Source organism: Esox lucius, chromosome 8, assembly GCF_011004845.1.
Source record: "Esox lucius isolate fEsoLuc1 chromosome 8, fEsoLuc1.pri, whole genome shotgun sequence".
NCBI lineage: Eukaryota > Metazoa > Chordata > Actinopteri > Esociformes > Esocidae > Esox > Esox lucius.
Window position 1 is genome coordinate 28,134,871 of NC_047576.1, and position 19,069 is coordinate 28,153,939.

The following is a 19,069-nucleotide window of genomic DNA, read 5'->3' on the forward strand; positions in this document are numbered from 1 at the left end:
CTATAATTTCAAGTAAAGAGTCTTTATGTACGAGTTTGGGAATACTATACATAACGTAACACCCAACATCTATCAACGGACATCCTTTAACTTTTCATTTACTGGTTGACACATGATCTTTCTTGGGGAAAGAAAGATGAAAGGCGATATGGGTTTAAATGATTCAGTCAGGGGTCTATAAGAAAAAGCCTATTTAGAAGACAGTTTTGGCCAATATCCCTCCTACCCAGGTCTAGGTTAGGGTCATAGTTCCACCTTATTGGCCCTTGAGTAGATAAACTAATTGCTGTTTTCCAGCAAGTCACTGTGATGAAAGGAAGCAGGATAGAGACAAATAACGGGAAAAACTGCCATGGTGCAGAGTGTAAGTGAAGGAGTTGCAGTGGGGGTCTGATCGTGGGTGGAGTGGTGGAGGACAGCTGAGGTCGGTAAGAGCCCATCTGAAACACATTAAACCACAGCTCCGATAGGACTGCTGAGTGATACGGAACTGAAGTCATGCAGGCGGAGACATCCAACAGAGACAGACGCCCGAGTCCAGGGTTTGGCAACCTCATCGTGGTTCTTCAACCTGCACCCGGCTATATATATATACACACCATAAAAAAAAGTATTACAAAGGAATAACAAATAAATAATCTCAGGTCGGTAGAATATTTATTGTGTGTAAATGAGATTCTCCCCACCACCTCACGAGACAGGCGCTGTGTACAGTTCACTGCTCGGTGACCTGGGTCGTCAGTTTGATGGTAGGTTGACCTGAGGTGCATCGACTGTCAGGTTGATCCTATTGCTAAACATGGTCCTGAATATCGTACAGTGAAGCTGTTGTAAGGGGCTTTTCGCAGACCATTTATTCAATGAAAACATTACTCTTCCAGTAATAATGGTGACCGATCCCTGCCCTAGAACAATATAACAGATGGTTAGTTACTACTAGCTACTAAGAGCTATGAATAAACAGAACCTAAAGCATGAAGATACATTCCAGGGAAGTTGAATGGAAAACGTTAATAACACAAACATGAATCATATAGTTGAATGGTAACACATCAGATCCTGTTCATATTGTGCAATATGTATGCGGTACTATATTAAGTAAGTTTGTTAACCCTCATCGATCAAACACAGTGCACTGTTCTCTCAGCATGAACATGGCAATGTTGTAGAATGGGTAAGGAGATAGAGGTATGAAAGATGAGGAGTGTCTACTGAACAACAGCCCATTGCAAACACATACACGTGCAGCAACACTCGTACAGGATACTCGCGCGCACTCTCTCTCTTTCTCCTGCTTGCTCTCACTTTCTGTCTCTCAATCTCACCTACTCGCTCAGTTGCCCCGGCAACCTGTGTCTCAGCATGTAGAATTTTTTTTAGCTTTCAGTAGTGATGGTTGTGTGAGAGAGTTGCGTATAAACCCAGTACAAAGGCTTACATGGAATATTGCATTTCTTTTCTGATGACGGTATTAGGCTTTTAACATAGTTTATATATGACGATTCCTATCAATAAAGCAGTCAGAAACATGACATGCACATGACATGCGATTTTCACCCACTCAAAATGACTTACAACTTCATACAGTGAGTGGAAGCACAAAGACAGTTGGATCCATTCAGACAGACAGCAGAGCACTGAAGGAGGGCAAATCAATCATTTAAACAACCAAGATTGTCTTATGACAGGAGATACAGGCATAATAGTTTAGGATTACACCAATCACAGCAACTGCTTTCCGAATAAAAGATACTGCATAATCAACAAAATGCCAATAATAATACTCATATATGTTTTCAACCACAACCACCTATATAATTACCTGGTGCAAAATGAACTTTTCTCGACTATACATATTGCAATGACTGATTAACTACTGTAGGTGTTACATCAACATGTTACTGATTTAGTTGACACATATCTACAGAGACATCCAGTAGCAGTTAGAGAATATTGTCTTACATATCAACATGTATATTTTCATCTTTTTTATTTTGTCACTCAAGGATTTGAACCAGGGACACTGAACCAGCCAATATCTGCCAGGTGTCTCTGCCATTTTAGGACTAGTACCAACCACAGTTACATGAGTGTGTATACAGTAGGAACATACTACATGCTCTTTGGACACTGTGATGGGTCACACTCTTACAGTACATATAATCATTCAGGTTTCTTTTTTCTTATTTTTTTTTTACAGAACATAGCCACAGGGAAAAGCACATGGAGGATATCAAACTCATATGCTTAGATAATGAAAAATATATAATTTAGAGCTAGCACAAATACTGAATGTTAAGTCTGGGGATTTCTCAAAAGTCTACACAGATATCCTGCATGTTCTTTTCCCATTCATTCTTTTTGGTATTGGCACTGCAAATATATAACCTAACTTAAACAATGCATTATCTCGGTTGCCGCAGCTCAAACATTTTATAATCATTTTGATGTGGGATTAATTAGTGAGGGCAAACTTTTGTTTTTGGAAATTGTTTTCTGGTACTGTGCATTCCAGTGAATAGAGGAAGGTTAAATTATATTTGATAAATGTGTCAAAAACAAACATGATTCAGAATAATATCAACAATGCCCTTTATCCCCAATAATACTGATATTGATGTTCTTACTGTGCACTGACATGAATACTGGAGTAAACAGCACTCAGTGCATTTATGTTGTGTTATTCTATTCGCCCCAACCTGAAGACTTGCCCAATGGCACTGGTACAAGTTTATATAATCCATGCATTCAACCGCAACACCATTCCTCACCTTCCTTAACCTTTGACCTGTTGGCATAATACATCAATTTCACAGAAACGTGACATCATCCTGCGACTGCACCCATCGCCAGTGGGCGTCATACTCTAGATGCATCTTGCCATTCATCTTGCAGCCGTCCAGGTCTATCTTGCCATTTTTGTACGGTTTCAGTATGGGGCTCTGGCTCTTCCCCAATTTCTCAGCCAGACAGGCCCGGGCTGTGTCAGCGCTTCCACCTTTTTGCCTGACTGCCTTCTCCAGGACCCCATTGCTAGTACTGGGCTGCTGCATTCGGCTGAAGTCCTGGGTGATGGTGGTTCCTTTCGCTGCCTCAGTGGCCTTAGTCCAAATGGGAGGCTCCACTTTGGGGACCTCTGGCTTGACAGGGGGAGAGCTAGGCCTGACCACTACCATGCCCCCCGTGCCTGGTTCAACCCCTGCTGCTGCAACTCTTCCCGTCCCTGCCGCGGACCCTCTCCCTGCCCCGGTCCCCGCCCCTCCCCCGGTCCCCGCCCCTCCCCCGGTCCGACTGTGTGTCTCGGTGCCCAGCGGGATAGAACACAACACCGACTCGGAGCTAGAAGGGCAGTACTCATCCATGTCGTCGGCCAGCGTGTCCAGGTAACTGCCTACAGAGATGCTATCCAGCTTGTCGTTGAGGGGGTCGTGCAGGCTGCCCCAGCTGCCCCTCCAGGAGCTGTCTCCCCCAGGGCCCTCTCCCAGGCTGTACTGGCTGCTGGTCAGACTGCTGCAGCGGCTGGTCAGGGTGCCGCGCTCCTCCAGGAGCCACTTACACGCTTCAATCCCCTCGTGCACCGCCAGCAGCTGCTGTAGGATCTTCACGTCTACCGAGCGAAGGTGTGCCTGTGGAGAACAAGAAGACCTCAGTCTAGCAGACGAATCAGAGCAGAGCGAGGGAGGGAGGGTGGGAGGACAGGGACAGATCTTTACGAGAGTGGAGGGAGACGCAAGTAAAGTGTGTGTGTGTGTGTGGGGGGGGGTGGACTAGGTGTGGGGAAGTGAAAGGAAAGGAGGTGGGGGGAGATAAATAAAATAGTAGAGGAGAAAGACGAGGGAGATGAGAGGGTTTCAACAGAAGTGGAGAGATGGTGTAATGTATGAACAGAGGCGTTTTCAGAGGTAGGAGAAGAGGTGGAACAGATCCAGATAGAAGATTAGAACTAATACTTTTTGAATCAAGACATGAGGTTGATGACAGGTATACGCTACCATATTACAAAACATTACATTTCTTCCTCACCTGTAAAAGTTTGTGAAATTAGTATGTATTTCATAAATCAAAACCATAATGGCCAATCTATGCAAGAGACTTTTTGTATTAGCAGATGTTCTTATGCAGACTGACTTCGAGTGAGTGCATCCAGTCAATCAAGTATACACTGCATAAACATTTCATTCCAGGTAAAATGTGGTTATAACCTATTTTGCAAAAACAAACTACATTTAATACAAATCAGAAATCTATTAAAAATGTCTTAATAAAATATTTTAAACACACAAAAGTACCCATGTGAGAAATCTAAAATATTATTTGGGTTATGTTTCATTCACCACACAAGCTGCCAACAACAGCACATTAAAAGTGGTGTATATTTGCGACTGCAAGACGACATATGGAAAATTAGCTGTAATCAATCAAAAATAAGTAGGCATTGCTGCTGTATTATGAGTGTATGAAGGATGTTGAATGAACTAAATGGAGTGAAAACAAGTGCTGTGCAGATGGAAAAACCAACAGAATGCATTAGAAGAGATGTGCTCCAGTCCAGAAAGAACGCAGGGCCAAGATGTAATATATAGTATTGAGATTCATGGCCTGGCCCAAGAACATCCATCCTTCTCTCTCTCCCTTCCTCCCTCTCTCCATCTGTCCCTTCTCGCTCGCTACCTCTCAATGATTTCTGTCTCTTCAGCACCTCTTCAAAGTAATCTGTCCTTTCTGGAATGGCTCCAGGGACAGCACAACTAACTGCAGATTGAATACACTGGGCTCTAAGAAAACAACTCACTGTAATATACCCATCCAAGTCTCATAGCTTAAAGATCAGAGTTCCAGGACTGTAGATAAAGCACTAATTAATGACATACAAATGTGACCTCTGAACTTAGTCCTTTCCTGTGACTCACCCATCCCCCACACCCAGCCACCATGAACCTGCAGATCAACTCAATGAAAAAGCATTGGAGTGAAACCTTTTGATTTATTTCTGCCTACCAACGTCGACACTTGATGTCATTACTGGAGTCTCCTTGTGTCTGCAACCTGAGCCACATAGAAAAACTGGATATGGTTTCATTTATCAGGTTTACTGACTGACTGACTGAGTGCCCTTTCAGAAAACTCTTCTCCATCCAGGGAAACGAAGGAATTGGTAAAACGCTAAGTATCCATCTGCTCTTGTCAGCCATCCATGGGGCAGAAACATGACCACTATACCATGGCTAACCACAATGCATACCAAGGCTAACCACAATGCAGAGTGCCAGGACACAGGGTATACTGGCAATACAGTTGCAGAATTGTTAATAAATGTACCATGTGTAAAGAAAACATGAGTGAGCAGGCATAACACATTTTTTAATTCTTATGGGATTCACATTCAAATGTAGATCATAACAAATCGGCACAATCATAAACCAAAACATGGCAACAAAGAAAAAAATTAACTGACCCATGTTCAAAAGTCTGCATACCCTTAGTTCTTAATCCTGTGTATTGCCCCCTTTAGCAACAATGACAACGTGCAGTCTTTTGTAATAGTTGTCAGATTCTTGCAGGTGGTATAGGTGCCCATTTGTCTTGGCAAAATGCCTCCAGGTCATGCGAAGTCTTTGGTCGTCTTGCATGATCCACAAATTTGAGAGCTCCCCAGAGTGGCTCGATGATATTAAGGTCAGAAGACTGTGATGGCCACTCCAGAACCTTCACCTTTTTATGCTGTAACCGCTGGAGGGTCAACTTGGCCTTCTGCTTAGGGTCATTGTCATTCTGTAAAGTCCAAGAGCGTCCCATATGCAACTTTCGTGCAGAAGAATGCAAATTTTCTGCCAGTATTTTCTGATAACATGCTGCATTTATCTTGCCATACATTTTCACAAGATTCCCCATGCCTTTAGAGCTCACACCCCCCCCCCCCAAAACATCAGTGAGCCACCACCATGCTTCACAGTGGGGATGTTATTCTGTTCACTATAGGCCTTGTTGAACCCTCTCCAAACATAGCACTTATGGTTGTGTCCAAAAAGCTCTATTTTGGTCTTGTCACTCCAAATTACAGTGGGCCAGAGGCTGTTAGGCGTGTCAAGGTGTTGTTGGGCATATTGTAACCAGGCTTTTTTGTGGCATTGTCGCAGTAAAGGTTTCTTTCAGGCAAATCAACCATGCAGCTCATTTTTGTTCAAATATCGTTGTATTGTGCTCCTTGAAACAACCATAATGTCTTTATCCTGAGCAGCCTGTATTTCTCCTAAGGTTATCTGTATCCCAAACAATTCCTCTGGCAGGTTTGGCTCAAATCTTTCTTGGTCTACCTGACCTTGGCTTGGTATCAAGAGATCCCTGAATTTTCCACTTCTTAATATGTGATGGAAAAGTACTGACTGGCAAGGATTTTGATATCTTTTTATATCCTTTTCCATCTTTATAAAGTTCCATTACCTTGTTATGCAGGTCTTTTGACAGTGCTTTTCTGCTCCCCATGGCTAGTATCTAGCCTGCTCAGTTCATCCACGTGAGAGCTAATAAACTAATTTACTATTTATACACAGACAGTAATTTAAATTTAAAAAGCCACAGGTGTGGGAAATTAACCTTTAATTGCCATTTTAACCTTTCTGTGTCAACTTGTGTGTCTGTAACAATGCCAAACATTTAAGGGTATGTAAACTTTTGATCAGGGCCATTTGGGTGATTTCTGTTATCATTATGATTTAAAAAGGAATCAAACAACTCTTTGATAATAAATGGCTTCATATGATCACTATCCTTATCAGTCATATTTTCAAAATCAATGCCAAGATTTCACAATTTCTGCCACAATTTTTGTATATTACAAACCCCTGAGATGCCTTATTGCTTTAAAAGTAACCAAACATTACTCACCTCCCCAAAATAAACCCTACATACCCTAATTGAAAATGAATGGGGGCAGAACTTTGCTTCCCAAATTCCCTGTAGATAAATGTCTCTCTCATATAGTTTTTTCCGATGGCTAAAGTCTCACTGACTAACTTACTGTGTACATCCTCTGCGTTAGTAATGAGTTACTGCAGAAGGTAATTTACAACGGTTCAATCCATAAAGCTGATCTTAATGGCTTGGAATTAATTCAGTAAGCAGAATTTCCATATTGCTTCTTCTGATTAGTATATCCCAAAGCTAAAGCTGTGCTGCAGGAGGAAAACTAACAAGAGACACACGTCTCTCTCTCCCTCTGTTTTTCTGAACATCTACATCAATATTGGCTGGATGACACTGCAAACACTGTACATGACTGAGCAAGAACAAAAGAAATAGAGACATTTCGATTGGGAGGAGGGAGGCTTGCAAGAAAATAACCACAGACTTATTTGTGTGTATTATGGCGGAATATAGTGTGGTGTCCCGAAGTGTAGGCAGGGATTGGTTTAGGGTAGAGGTTGATGGGTTGCAGAGGTTAGGGTTTAGGGCTGGCAAAGTCTCTGAGAGCCGCGGGACTAATGAGCGTAACAGTATATATTATTCCCATGGCTCAGCACTGAGGTGGGAGGCACACAATGCCATGCTGCTGATGAGTTTGAGTGCTGGCGGTATATTAACCCTATCATACTGGCTATACGGTATACTAACCATAGCAGGGAGGCTCTGTCATAACCATAGAAGGGAGGCTCTGTCATAACCATAGAAGGGGGGCTGTGTACTAACCATAGCAGGGAGGCTCTGTCATAACCATAGAAGGGTGGCTGTATACTAACCATAGAAGGGTGGCTGTGTACTAACCATAGAAGGGTGGCTGTATACTAACCATAGAAGGGTGGCTGTGTACTAACCATAGCAGGGTGGCTGTGTACTAACCATAGCAGGGTGGCTGTGTACTAACCATAGCAGGGTGGCTGTGTACTAACCATAGCAGGGTGGCTGTGTACTAACCATAGAAGGTTGGCTGTGTACTAACCATAGAAGGGTGGCTGTGTACTAACCATAGAAGGGTGGCTGTGTCATAAGTATAGAAGGGTGGCTGTGTCCTAACCATAGCAGGGTGGCCGTGTACTAACCATAGAAGGGTGGCTGTGTACTAACCATAGAAGGGTGGCTGTGTACTAACCATAGCAGGGTGGCTGTGTACTAACCATAGAAGTGTGGCTGTGTACTAACCATAGCAGGGTGGCTGTGTACTAACCATAGAAGTGTGGCTGTGTACTAACCATAGCAGGGTGGCTGTGTACTAACCATAGAAGTGTGGCTGTGTACTAACCATAGCAGGGTGGTTGTATACTAACCATAGCATAGCTGTGTACTGGTGCTTTGTTTCTGTTTCTGGGCCTCCTGGTGTATCTGTGGTCTCACCATGTGGACATGGTGGCACCATGTCCACATGTGAATACAATTTTCCATACGGTATAAACACCAGAGAAAGATACAAGCCCATCTTTCTACCAAATCCATTTATGGAACATATTTGTCTCTTCTGTATCTTTTCCTGACAGTTTAAGTGCAAGTCTCAATGCCAGTATTTCTGTTTTAGGGACAGTCTGCAGTATGTGCAAGAAAAGGAGCCCCTGAGAGTGAAATCCTCAGCAGTCTTGAGGATGGTTGCGCTGTTGCTCCCGAAACCCTCGGCTCACTTCCTGTACTCCTTTTCTCAACAATTCACAGCCCAAAATAATCAGTTTTTTTACGATGGAGGCTCTGGGCCAAGCAGCTCTGGGCTAATCCACAGGATTCATCTACCATTCACCGGTATCCAGCTCATATCGCAAGCACCGTGACACGCTCAGCTGAGTTCATGCAGAAGAAACAGCACTTAGTGCGTTCGTGTGCATTTGCACACATGAGCACAAAGCACTTTTATGATCTCCAAGTCTTCAACACAACAACGATAAGCTAGCGCCCAATACTTCTTGAGCTTTAACAACAATCCCATTGACAGAACGTCTTACTCAAGGGGGAAGTCTGCTTTCCAGGTTTTATGTGCAGAAATCCACACAAATATATTTAGGATGAGTATGAATGTATGCACCCTATCCACAAGCCCCAGACGGTCTGTCCCATGCTGAGAACAGTCTAACCATATTACCCTGCAAACAGGCTCTGTGGCGAGACATTCTGTCATGGTATAGCCCTGCAGCAGAATGAAACAACACTCCCGCCCCTCTCTATCAACCACCCACACACATTTGGCCGTCTCTCCCCACCGTCGTCTATCTCTTACACTCTCCTCATTTTATGTCCTCTGGAAATTCTCCCTCTCTTTCCCTCCTTATCTCTTTTGTAAGAAGAGCATTTTAAGAGACACCAGAAAGGTGACCTCTCTTCCCAGGCCTCCTACTGTTTCATCTGTTTGAACAATCCCTCCCACTCGGTCTTTTCTTTAATCTCTCCCTCCCCCTTTCTCCTCTGACATGACACAAAAAGTCATGGAAAAGTCAGTCTACACTCATCATATATACTCTTTCACTGGTAATGTCTAAACACTCCATTTTCTGACTTCTTATTTTTCTCACATTCTCTCACCATCTCTGTGAAGACCAGCGGTTAGAAATTAAACAGGACTGTCCACTGCCAACCTTCAGGTCTCATCTGTTTGCATAATGTCAGCCTCATTTTCCATCTCTCTCTATTTGTGACCCAAGTAAGGCAGTATAGTCTGAGAGCAATAGAGACTGAAAAAGGGAGAGAAAGAGACAGCCTTCCCCCGTTTAGTTCTGTGCCTGCACAGTCTCTCCCGACTTCCATCTGTGACTTCCATCTGTGCAGCAACAGGACAGCAGCAGTCCGTGACAGGGAAAGGTGGGAATGAGTCATTCACTGGGATACAACAAGACTGTGCAGAAATCACATCCATAAGAATGAAGGTATAATACTTAGAAATAAATACAGGTGGCTGACTGGACTGTATTTGGACAAACCCGTTTAAATAAGTACCTTTATTTGATGGCAGTTTAGCTCCAGGTTTAATACAGAAGTCAGCCAGTAGCTGTCTGATAAACCGAGCAAAATTCAGCTGTGTCTTAGTCTAATTTACAGCAACTGGGGATTCTGGATCATGGACAGTATTCAGACCGACTGACTCAATGGCTGACTTTAACTGTCCCTAGCCTGTAACAACAAAGCCATTTGCACCTGGATCGATGATGGAAAAGCCATTTATGAAATAGCTAAAGAGATAACAACTTAACAATTATTAATCAAATTGTCTCTTTCTGTAAATCTGAAACAATATGATCAAGTCAAGTACATTCAAGTCTTACCAAACAAAAATGAATTAATCTTGTTGTGTCTAATATATTGAGACAGAATGGAATATTCCCAAACAGGAATGTCAATATTATGAAGAGGTACTGCCTTAGTGTTCCAGTTAACCTCCCTATGACCTCCAAGCTGAACAGACAGATGCTTCAGTCCCTCATGTCAACAGGAGTGGGACACACGCACTAATGAAACCAGCCATTTCAGTGTGTTAAACTGAAATAAATTGGTGAAATCAGTCTACTAAAAATGTTCCATCATGAAGAAACTTCTAATAGGCTTTCTGGTGATTTGGCAAAAAGAAGAATTGCAGCACTTATGAAGACTCACTGACTGCTAATGCCAGAGGTGGAAGTAATTAATAAAAAATGATGTTACTCTAAATGAATAGCTTCACTGAGTGCTTTCTTTGTAAGTCGGTAATTCTAAACCATCTATTATAGAACAGAATTGAGTAGACTATCCATAATAGTAGATCAAGATGACTAGGAAAAGGGAAGATGTGTCTTTTGAGTCATCAAAAAAATAAATCTAATGTCAACATTGCACAAAAAGAGGCTAATTAAATCAAACTGTAAGAAAAGGTCTAAAGATTTTGGTCCGGTTTCACATAATGTCCAGTTCATCTAAATAAAACGATAGTAGTGTAAAAACTTTCCCTTAAGAGTTCCGACTACTCAAATAGTAATACCTTGATTGCCTTATTAATTGTCCACCATTCTCTATGCTAAGTACATGCAAACAAGCCTGACTATGTCAACATGCAGTTAGACAGCGGAAATGAGGTTCAGTATAAACTGACAGCCTGGCTCCCTTCATTAAATCTCAGCACAACCAGAGGGCAGTTAGAGAAGGTGTGAAAAAGCAACAAAGGACACTGCCATTCCTGCAAACAGCGTGTGTGTTTGTGTAAAGACAATCAGCGGGCAGGGGCAAAGGTGAGAAACTATGGCAGCAAAAGACACTGCCAACAGTTCAAAGGCAGGTTTCACGCGTGTGCGCGAGCACACAAATACAGCATGTATGGGAGTACCCTTGATGGTGTAAGGAGGATTCTGGTGAGAGGCCAATGTTTGGCACCCCTCTGTTTTACTGCAGCACCACTCAGAGAGATGAATTACAGGCCCAACTCAGCCCAGTCCAGCCTAGTACTGGCTGGCAGGCTCACTGCTCTAACAGGAATACTAACTCTCAATCACTGGAGAGGCTGGGTGCATCCTGAATGGCATCCGATTCCCCATATTGTACAGGTTTCTCATCACGACGATAGCATTCCGTCACTGCCAGGACGGTCAGGGCACATGACAAAAGTATATGAACCAACGGTGCAGATAGTTCAAATGTTAGAACTTGACTTCCTAAAATAACTCATCCATACCAGTAAACATTTTCCTAATGCCACATATCAATTATAACCTGTCATTGTGAAACACATCCACCGACACCTGTTTTAACCAGATAAATACAAGAGAACAACAGATCATAAACACAGCTTCTCCAATGGAGTCCAGTTTTTGCACCAAAGGGGAAGGTGATGTCTTCCAGTTGTTTCCTAAACATTTATCCTTGGCCTTCTAACATGCCTTTTCTCAGAAAACATCAATGATAACTTGTTGACAATAATTAATACAAACACAACTATGATGTTTAGATTTTAAGGATAAGCCTATATGCCATACAGACACAATTCACTGCACAGGTCAGTAGCCCAAAGGCCAAGTGATCTACTTCCAATGCCAGCTACATTCAAATGTTGGCATGGTGAAGCCTTATTTGCAGGTAGGACTAGGATTAATGAAATACATTGGATATTTATTAAGGTGAACAACAAAGTTGTTATTCACGGTTCTTGTGTGTCATGAACATAATTTGGAACTTCAGTAACAGCAGTACTTGACCGTAGAACTTGACAGTAGTAGTAACTTGATTTATTTTCTTGGATTGTTTCCTGTTTTGAAGTGAAGTGGGCTGGGAATTGGTATGCAGTAGAAGTCAGTGAAAGGATAAAAAAAGGTTTTAAGATATGCAAATTATGTTTTTGTATTTTGTTTTAGAATGGGAACAGCTGTCTCTGGTCTACATATTGTCCACTCCCACTAACCTCACCCATATGCCCTGACCAGAAAAAAATGATATCCACACTGCGAGTGGTGAGAGCGCATCTTCCAGTCTTAGTGAGTGTGACCATAATTCTATGGGTGTGACCTTACTAAGGAAAGTATCTGTCATCTTTTCATTTTAGCTATTCAAAATACTGTGAGGCATTGCTCCAAATGTTTAATTCCAGATTTTTGATCATGTAGACAAGGTTAAAGAATACTCATCTACTACAGTCTAGCCAGAGCCATCCACTTCATAATACTAAAGAGAAGCAAACAAGCTAGTAGCCTAGAACATGAAAAACACCTTAAAGATGTAGTTTGGGAATTTTGTAAATAACAGCAAAAAGTGTGAACTTCCATTCTAGGCTGTTTGTGTAATATGGTGTTTATATGTGCATGATATATAAGTAGAATCAGTATCACACCTCAGCTATGCAATTCAAAGTTTGAAAGCATTGGTTTTCATGTCAAGGGGCACACATCAGCACTTTTACAACATTTACAGCACTTTTTTCATGAATTAAGATAGCTAGACACTGTAGAAATTGGTTTTCATCACAATGAACATGTGCAGCAACACCCTGATTTAGTGCAGCTCTAACTGCCTTGTTCTGCAGGAGTCAGTGCAGTATTGAGACAGTTTAGCTGTTTCACAAGGTCCAACGTAACAGTTGGTACTGAGGCGCACAAGACCCATAGGGGAAGGTGTTGTGGGAGATATTTGGTATATAGACAAAGCCTATTAAGCCAACGCACATCGAGGTGGGGATTTCTCACTGCTGTTTTATTGTTTAATGAAGGCCAGGTTTTGATGTATTGTTCCACCAGATTGCTCACATTTCTAGGGTGGAAGTGTCTGGGAAAAATATTATGTTTTGACTGGAGACAGAAGGGAATAATTGTGCCCTAAGATGACTGAGCGATACAGACTGGAGCCAATTGTGTGTCTGAACTGAGAAGACAGGGAGAGTAAATAGCATAACTAGCATAACCACTACAATAGCAGGCCAGGGTGAAAGAAAAAGCACACTCATTGTAGAGATGTTCACAGAATAACTACAACTACAGCATAATATCCACATGTATGCATAGCTGAGCTTATTAGGATAACTGAGAGATCTAACAGAAAAAAACGAATTTATTTGACCCCGCTTGACTCTATGTGACATACAGACGGGTGAAAAATGTAATGAAAAACCTGATAAGTGCTTCCACATGTAATAGATCCTACTCTGACTCGAACCAGGGTCCTCATGGTGGGAGTCGGGCACTCCAGCAAGGAGGCTAAAAACCCATGTGCCCTTGTGTCTGTCACTAGCGCCTTAAGGCTTCGTGGAGTGAGGTTTTCACTTATTGCACAGCATTCACTGGCCTCTGTTACACATACAAGTGTAATGCATGATATAAGTAACCAACGAACATCCTAGCATGCTCCGTGACACGTATTACAACACTGAGCGGACACAGTTGGCCTCTATTTGATGTCAAATTACCGACTTGGAAAGAGGGTTCATTATTGTGGCCCAGAGGACATAGTAGGGTTTCATGATAATCAAACTGACTTGAATAATGTGCTATCGCCCTCGAAGTCGCGGGATCTCAACATCTTACTGAGACAATTTATGTAGGTTTTTCCTTTCATTTGTCACTTGTCTGTACATAATGTGTTGACCAAGCCTATGTCCATAACACTGTAGCCCCTACTGCACCCATCCCAGTTGTTACTCTCTTGTAATAAACATATATTCAAAGACGACACAATTCTGACTTCACAGTCACATTGACCAATGGTTGTAAACGCAGCGCTGGGCAAAAAATAGGCATTATGTCCAATTGAGGTATATTGATTCTTATACATTATGCAAATATAAATAACAGTACACATACAGACCAAGATGGGAGATTTAAAAAATACTTTGTTACTCACAAAAGTCCTAGACAAATTGTTTTATTTAAGGTTATGCATGAGATAGTGTAGTTATAAAGAAACATTTTAGAAATATATGTAGTTTTTTTTCAGTTGGTTGCAATTAGAAAGTCTGATTACTTTTAATAATAATAAAATACTCAAATCTGAGAAACATCTACGACATGGCTATGGCCATAATCATCCAGAAATATATATATAACGAAATTAACTATTGCAGGCCATAATCATTATAAGAACAAAATAAAACGCAATATATGTAACGTATGGTCACAGAGACAATTAGAAGTCTTACCATATCAACTTTTAATTTTCGAATCTTCTCATCCAGACTCTTCCTCCCAGTTATTTGTAGGTCTTTGGTCTCCAGCGATTTTTGCTTAACATCGCCACGGTGCGCAGATGCCTCTTCCCGCATCCAGTTAAGCAAACCCTCCGGTGTCTTCCGCCCGATTTTCACCTCCAAATCTTTTAAATCTGGAATAGCCTCGTTGACAGTAGCGCCTTCATCCATAATGTTTCTTAATTTGTTAAGTCAGATGCTGACGTGCTCTCGTGTTTCTCGGTAATTCTCGTCTGTCAAACCGCAATAGCAACCTCTTGCTATGTCTGTCATTATAGGCAAATCCTCTCCAATCAATGCACCAGAGAGATAATATGTTAAATAATGCAATGTCCGTTTAGTTTTACAAATATGTCGAACTGGGGAGGGATATCCTACTACAATGTTGAGCTCATTAATACAAAAATTAAGGTTCCAATACAAACACCGTCGATACAATTAAGATATGCTACTATTATAGTAGCCTAATAGTGTAGACTACGTTAGTGCGCCTATTAAAATGATGCGCAAATCAATTAGAATATTAAAGGTTTATGGCGATATAGTCCACACTCGCTCTTGCAAGAAAAGGTATAGGCTACATTCTAATTCTAAAATCTTTCTAAAGAAACTGTCGCGTAGCCTAATAGCTATTTTGTTCGAGTCAAAACGATTGATTTTGATCCTTTCTCAATATCGATAGCCTGGTCCTTTAGAAATTAATTAGGATATGAAATTCGCAACGGAGGACTAGATGTACGTACAACAATCTGTAGCCCAGGCCACAGATTGCACCTGCATGGTGAAGACAGCGACAGCGCACTGGAACCAACAACTTTCCTTCATCGTACTAAAAGTAGGCCTACCTGCCGACCGTAAAAGCGCTGATGGTGAAACGGGCTGCCCCTTTAGAAAGTAGACCAACGATATATCACTTCAACGCCGACGTATAGGCTACCGCATGTCAGGAACCTTATGCAGATAGCCTACTGCTCCGCGGCAGCCTCACTACTGAAAGCCCTGGCTAGGCCATCATAGGTTTTCTATTCCAGATAATTTCCAATGAAAGCTCACCACACTGAGTGCTGCCAAGTAGGAGGAGAGAGATAGAATGATCAGATTTTAGCCTAATGGGACAGATGGCAATGTGATGTAAGACTCCTTTATTCATTGGGGCTTCCTGGTCATTCTCTTCAGGTCTGATAGGCTACCATGTGTCATTCCATCAAATCAAAAATAGAAACATTAATGTAAGAACAGGTAAGCCTGAGGTGGAAAAGGTAGGAAGTTAAAGTAATCGGCTGAGTTCACTAGTTTTGGGAAGTTCCTAAGTTAGAGCAAAAACACCATAGAAACAGAGTTCATAACTAACCAGTGACATTAAGGGGACATTTACACTCTTCCTTTTTTAAATGTATCACGGGTTCGTTTTGAACTCCCTTTACCTGGATACTTAGATTGTAATGAAACACTTCCCTAAGGAGGTGAACACAGCTGAACCCAGTTTAGTACTTGTACTCTGTACTTTTCCCACCTCAGTTACCCACAGATAAACTGTGTTTATATGACACGCACATGCGCAAACATGCAGACTCTGGCTAGATTACATGGCACATTGCTACAGTGCAGTTCATGAGTATTTTGAACAGTGACACACATTTTGTTGTTTGGGCCCTGTACTCTATCACATTGGATTTGAAATGAAAATGACTAAGATGTTAAAGTGCAGGCTTGCAGAATTTATTTGAGAGACCCCCATATTTCAGCATTTTGTTGTAGCACTAAAAAGGCACTTCTGATTCACTGATGAAGGACTGGATAACTAGATGACAAGTCTAAATAGGTGTGTTATTTCTGGAATAAATCCAGTACTTATGGATTGCACTGTACATACCTCCCTAAAACACCAAGTCGTTTAATGTATATTCCTCAAAAGGTTTATATTAATTATTGTACAATGGAATAAGTACAACTGAAAAAGAAAACAAGCTGTCCTATTTTAACAAATGTTTCTCCTCTCCCAAGTTCAATTCTGATAATGGCTTTGCTTCATGCAACACTGACAGAACATGTTCGGAATAGTTGAACATCAAATGTCCTCTGCCCCACATGTTCCTACGCGGTGATTCTTATCTCACTGCTCACTCAACCAGGAATACGCCATCAAGAGGATCTTGACTCTGTGTCAGGTTACATGACTGACTGAGAAAAACGCAGATAGATTCCAGAAATACTTCATGGACACGTGTGTTGCCCTGCTTTCCATGCCGTCCTTTGTTTTCCCTACCCGACATTAATGAAGCACTGTAATCAGATGTCAACATTTTGGCGTCAATAGACTAACACTGTCAATCTCAGTCTGTCATGTTATACATGTTCACCCTCTGGTGGTGAGAAGCAAACTCACACTAAAAGGTTGACCAAGGTACGCAGTACCGATCCCCTCGCAAAAGGAAACACAGAGGATTTGCACCGGCATGCTAGAAAGACCATGAGCATATCAGTGAGTAAATGGTAAGACGATTAAATAGACAGGTATAATATCTGATATTTTGATAGGAGCAATCCGACATAAGTTGATGCTTGCTGGTCAATAAACACCTGGGTTTTCTGGCGAAATGTCTATGCTATTAACACAATTGTGTGAGATACAGTTGTGCACAAAAGTTTGCATAGCCTTGGAGAATTGGTAAATAATGTACCATTTGTTAAAAAAAAAAACCACGAGTCAGCAGGCAAAACACGTCTTTTATTTCTAATAGGATTCATATTCAACTGTATGTTATAACAGAATGGCACAATCGTAAAACAAAACATGGCAACAAAGAAAAACATGAACTGATCCCTGTTCAAAAGTCTGCATACCCTTAGTTCTTAATACTGTGTATTGTCTCCTTAAGCATCAATGACAGCGTGCAGTCTTTTGTAATAGTTGTCAAATTCTTGCAGGTGGTATAGCTGCCCATTCGTCTTGGCAAAATGCCTCCAGGTCATGCAAGCCTTTGGTCGTTTTGCATGAACCAAAATTTGAGAGCTCCCCATTGTGGCTCGATTATATTAAGATCAGGAGACTCTGATGGGCACTCCAGAACATTCACCTTTTTCTGTTGTAACCGCTCTAGGGTCAACTTGTCATGCTGGAAAGTCCAAGAGTGTCCCATACGCAGCTTTCATGCAAAAGAATGCAAATTGTCTGCCAGTATTTTCTGATAACATGCTGCATTCTTCTTGCCATATATTTTCAAAAGATTCCCTGTGACTTTAGAGCTCACACATCCCCAGTACATCAGTGAGCCCCCACCATGCTTCACAGTGGGGATGGTATTCTGTTCACTATAGACTTTGTTGACCCTTCTCCCGTCACTCCAAATTACAGTGGGCCAGAAGCTGTGAGGCGTGTCAAGGTGTTGTCAGGGATATTGTAACCAGGCTTTTTTGTGGCACTGGCGCAGTAAAGGCTTCTTTCTGACAACTTGACCATGCAGCTCATTTTATTTCATGTATCGTTGTATTGCGTTCCTTGAAACAACCACCCTGTCTTTTTCCAGAGCAGCCTATATTTGTCTTCAGGTTACCTGTGGGTTCTTCTCTTCTGGCAGTTTTGGCTGAAATCTTTCTTGGTCTACCTGACCTTGGCTTGGTATCAAGAGATCCCTGAATTTTACACTTTTCAATAAGTGATTTAACAGTACTGACTGGCATTTACAATGCTTTGGATATCTTTTTATATTCTTTTCCATCTTTATAAAGTTCCATAACCTTGTTATGCAGGTCTTTTCTGCTTAGAATCTAGCCTGCTCAGTGCATCCACGTAAGAGCTAACACACTCATGGACTATTTATACACAGACACTAACTGCAATTTAAAAAGCTACATGTGTGGGAAATTAACCTTTAATTGCCATTTTCACCTGTGTGTGTCACCTTGTGTGTCTATAACAAGGCCAGGCATTCAAGGGTATGTAAACTTTTGATCAGGGCCATTTGGGTGATTTCTGTTACTATGATTTGAAAAGGAGCCAAACAACTATGTGATAATAAATGGCTTCATATGAACACTATCCTTAAGTAAAATATATATTTCTTTGCATGATCAGTCATATTTTCAAAATCAATGCAAACGTTTTACAATTTCTGCCAGGGTATGCAAACTTATGTACACAACTTTAGTAGTGTTGACATTCTCAAGAGAGTTTCTCATGTTAATCGACGTTTGGAGGATATCTGCATAGTTCATCCCACTGGGTTCGAGCAAGGTCATGCCCCTGCCAATTGCAAGTGAAGGGGGTAACATGGAGTCACCCACTGGGTCACTAGCCTCAGCTAATTAAACTGACCTTTTGATTTGTATTCACTATTATATGAAAGCATACTTGTGGTCTTTGTAAAATTCCATGATGTCTGTGTGCTCCATGATGTCTGTACTTCATTTAGAAATGTCTATAAGACAAATTATAGATTTGCCCATTGATTGTTGTAAAGCATACAA

The 19,069-nt window shown here is 41.5% G+C and overlaps 1 protein-coding gene across 1 annotated transcript; it reads right to left on the minus strand.

The window, feature by feature from the left end:
- Positions 1-640: 640 nt before the first annotated feature.
- Positions 641-15,671, minus strand: lurap1 (leucine rich adaptor protein 1). The gene is made up of 2 exons (XM_010872412.4): positions 14,555-15,671; positions 641-3,626 (listed from the first exon to the last, which is right to left on the minus strand). The coding sequence occupies exons 1-2, from the start codon at positions 14,771-14,773 to the stop codon at positions 2,811-2,813; spliced, it is 1,035 nt and encodes a 344-aa protein (XP_010870714.3). The 5' UTR covers positions 14,774-15,671; the 3' UTR covers positions 641-2,810.
- Between the last annotated feature and the right edge of the window lie 3,398 nt (positions 15,672-19,069).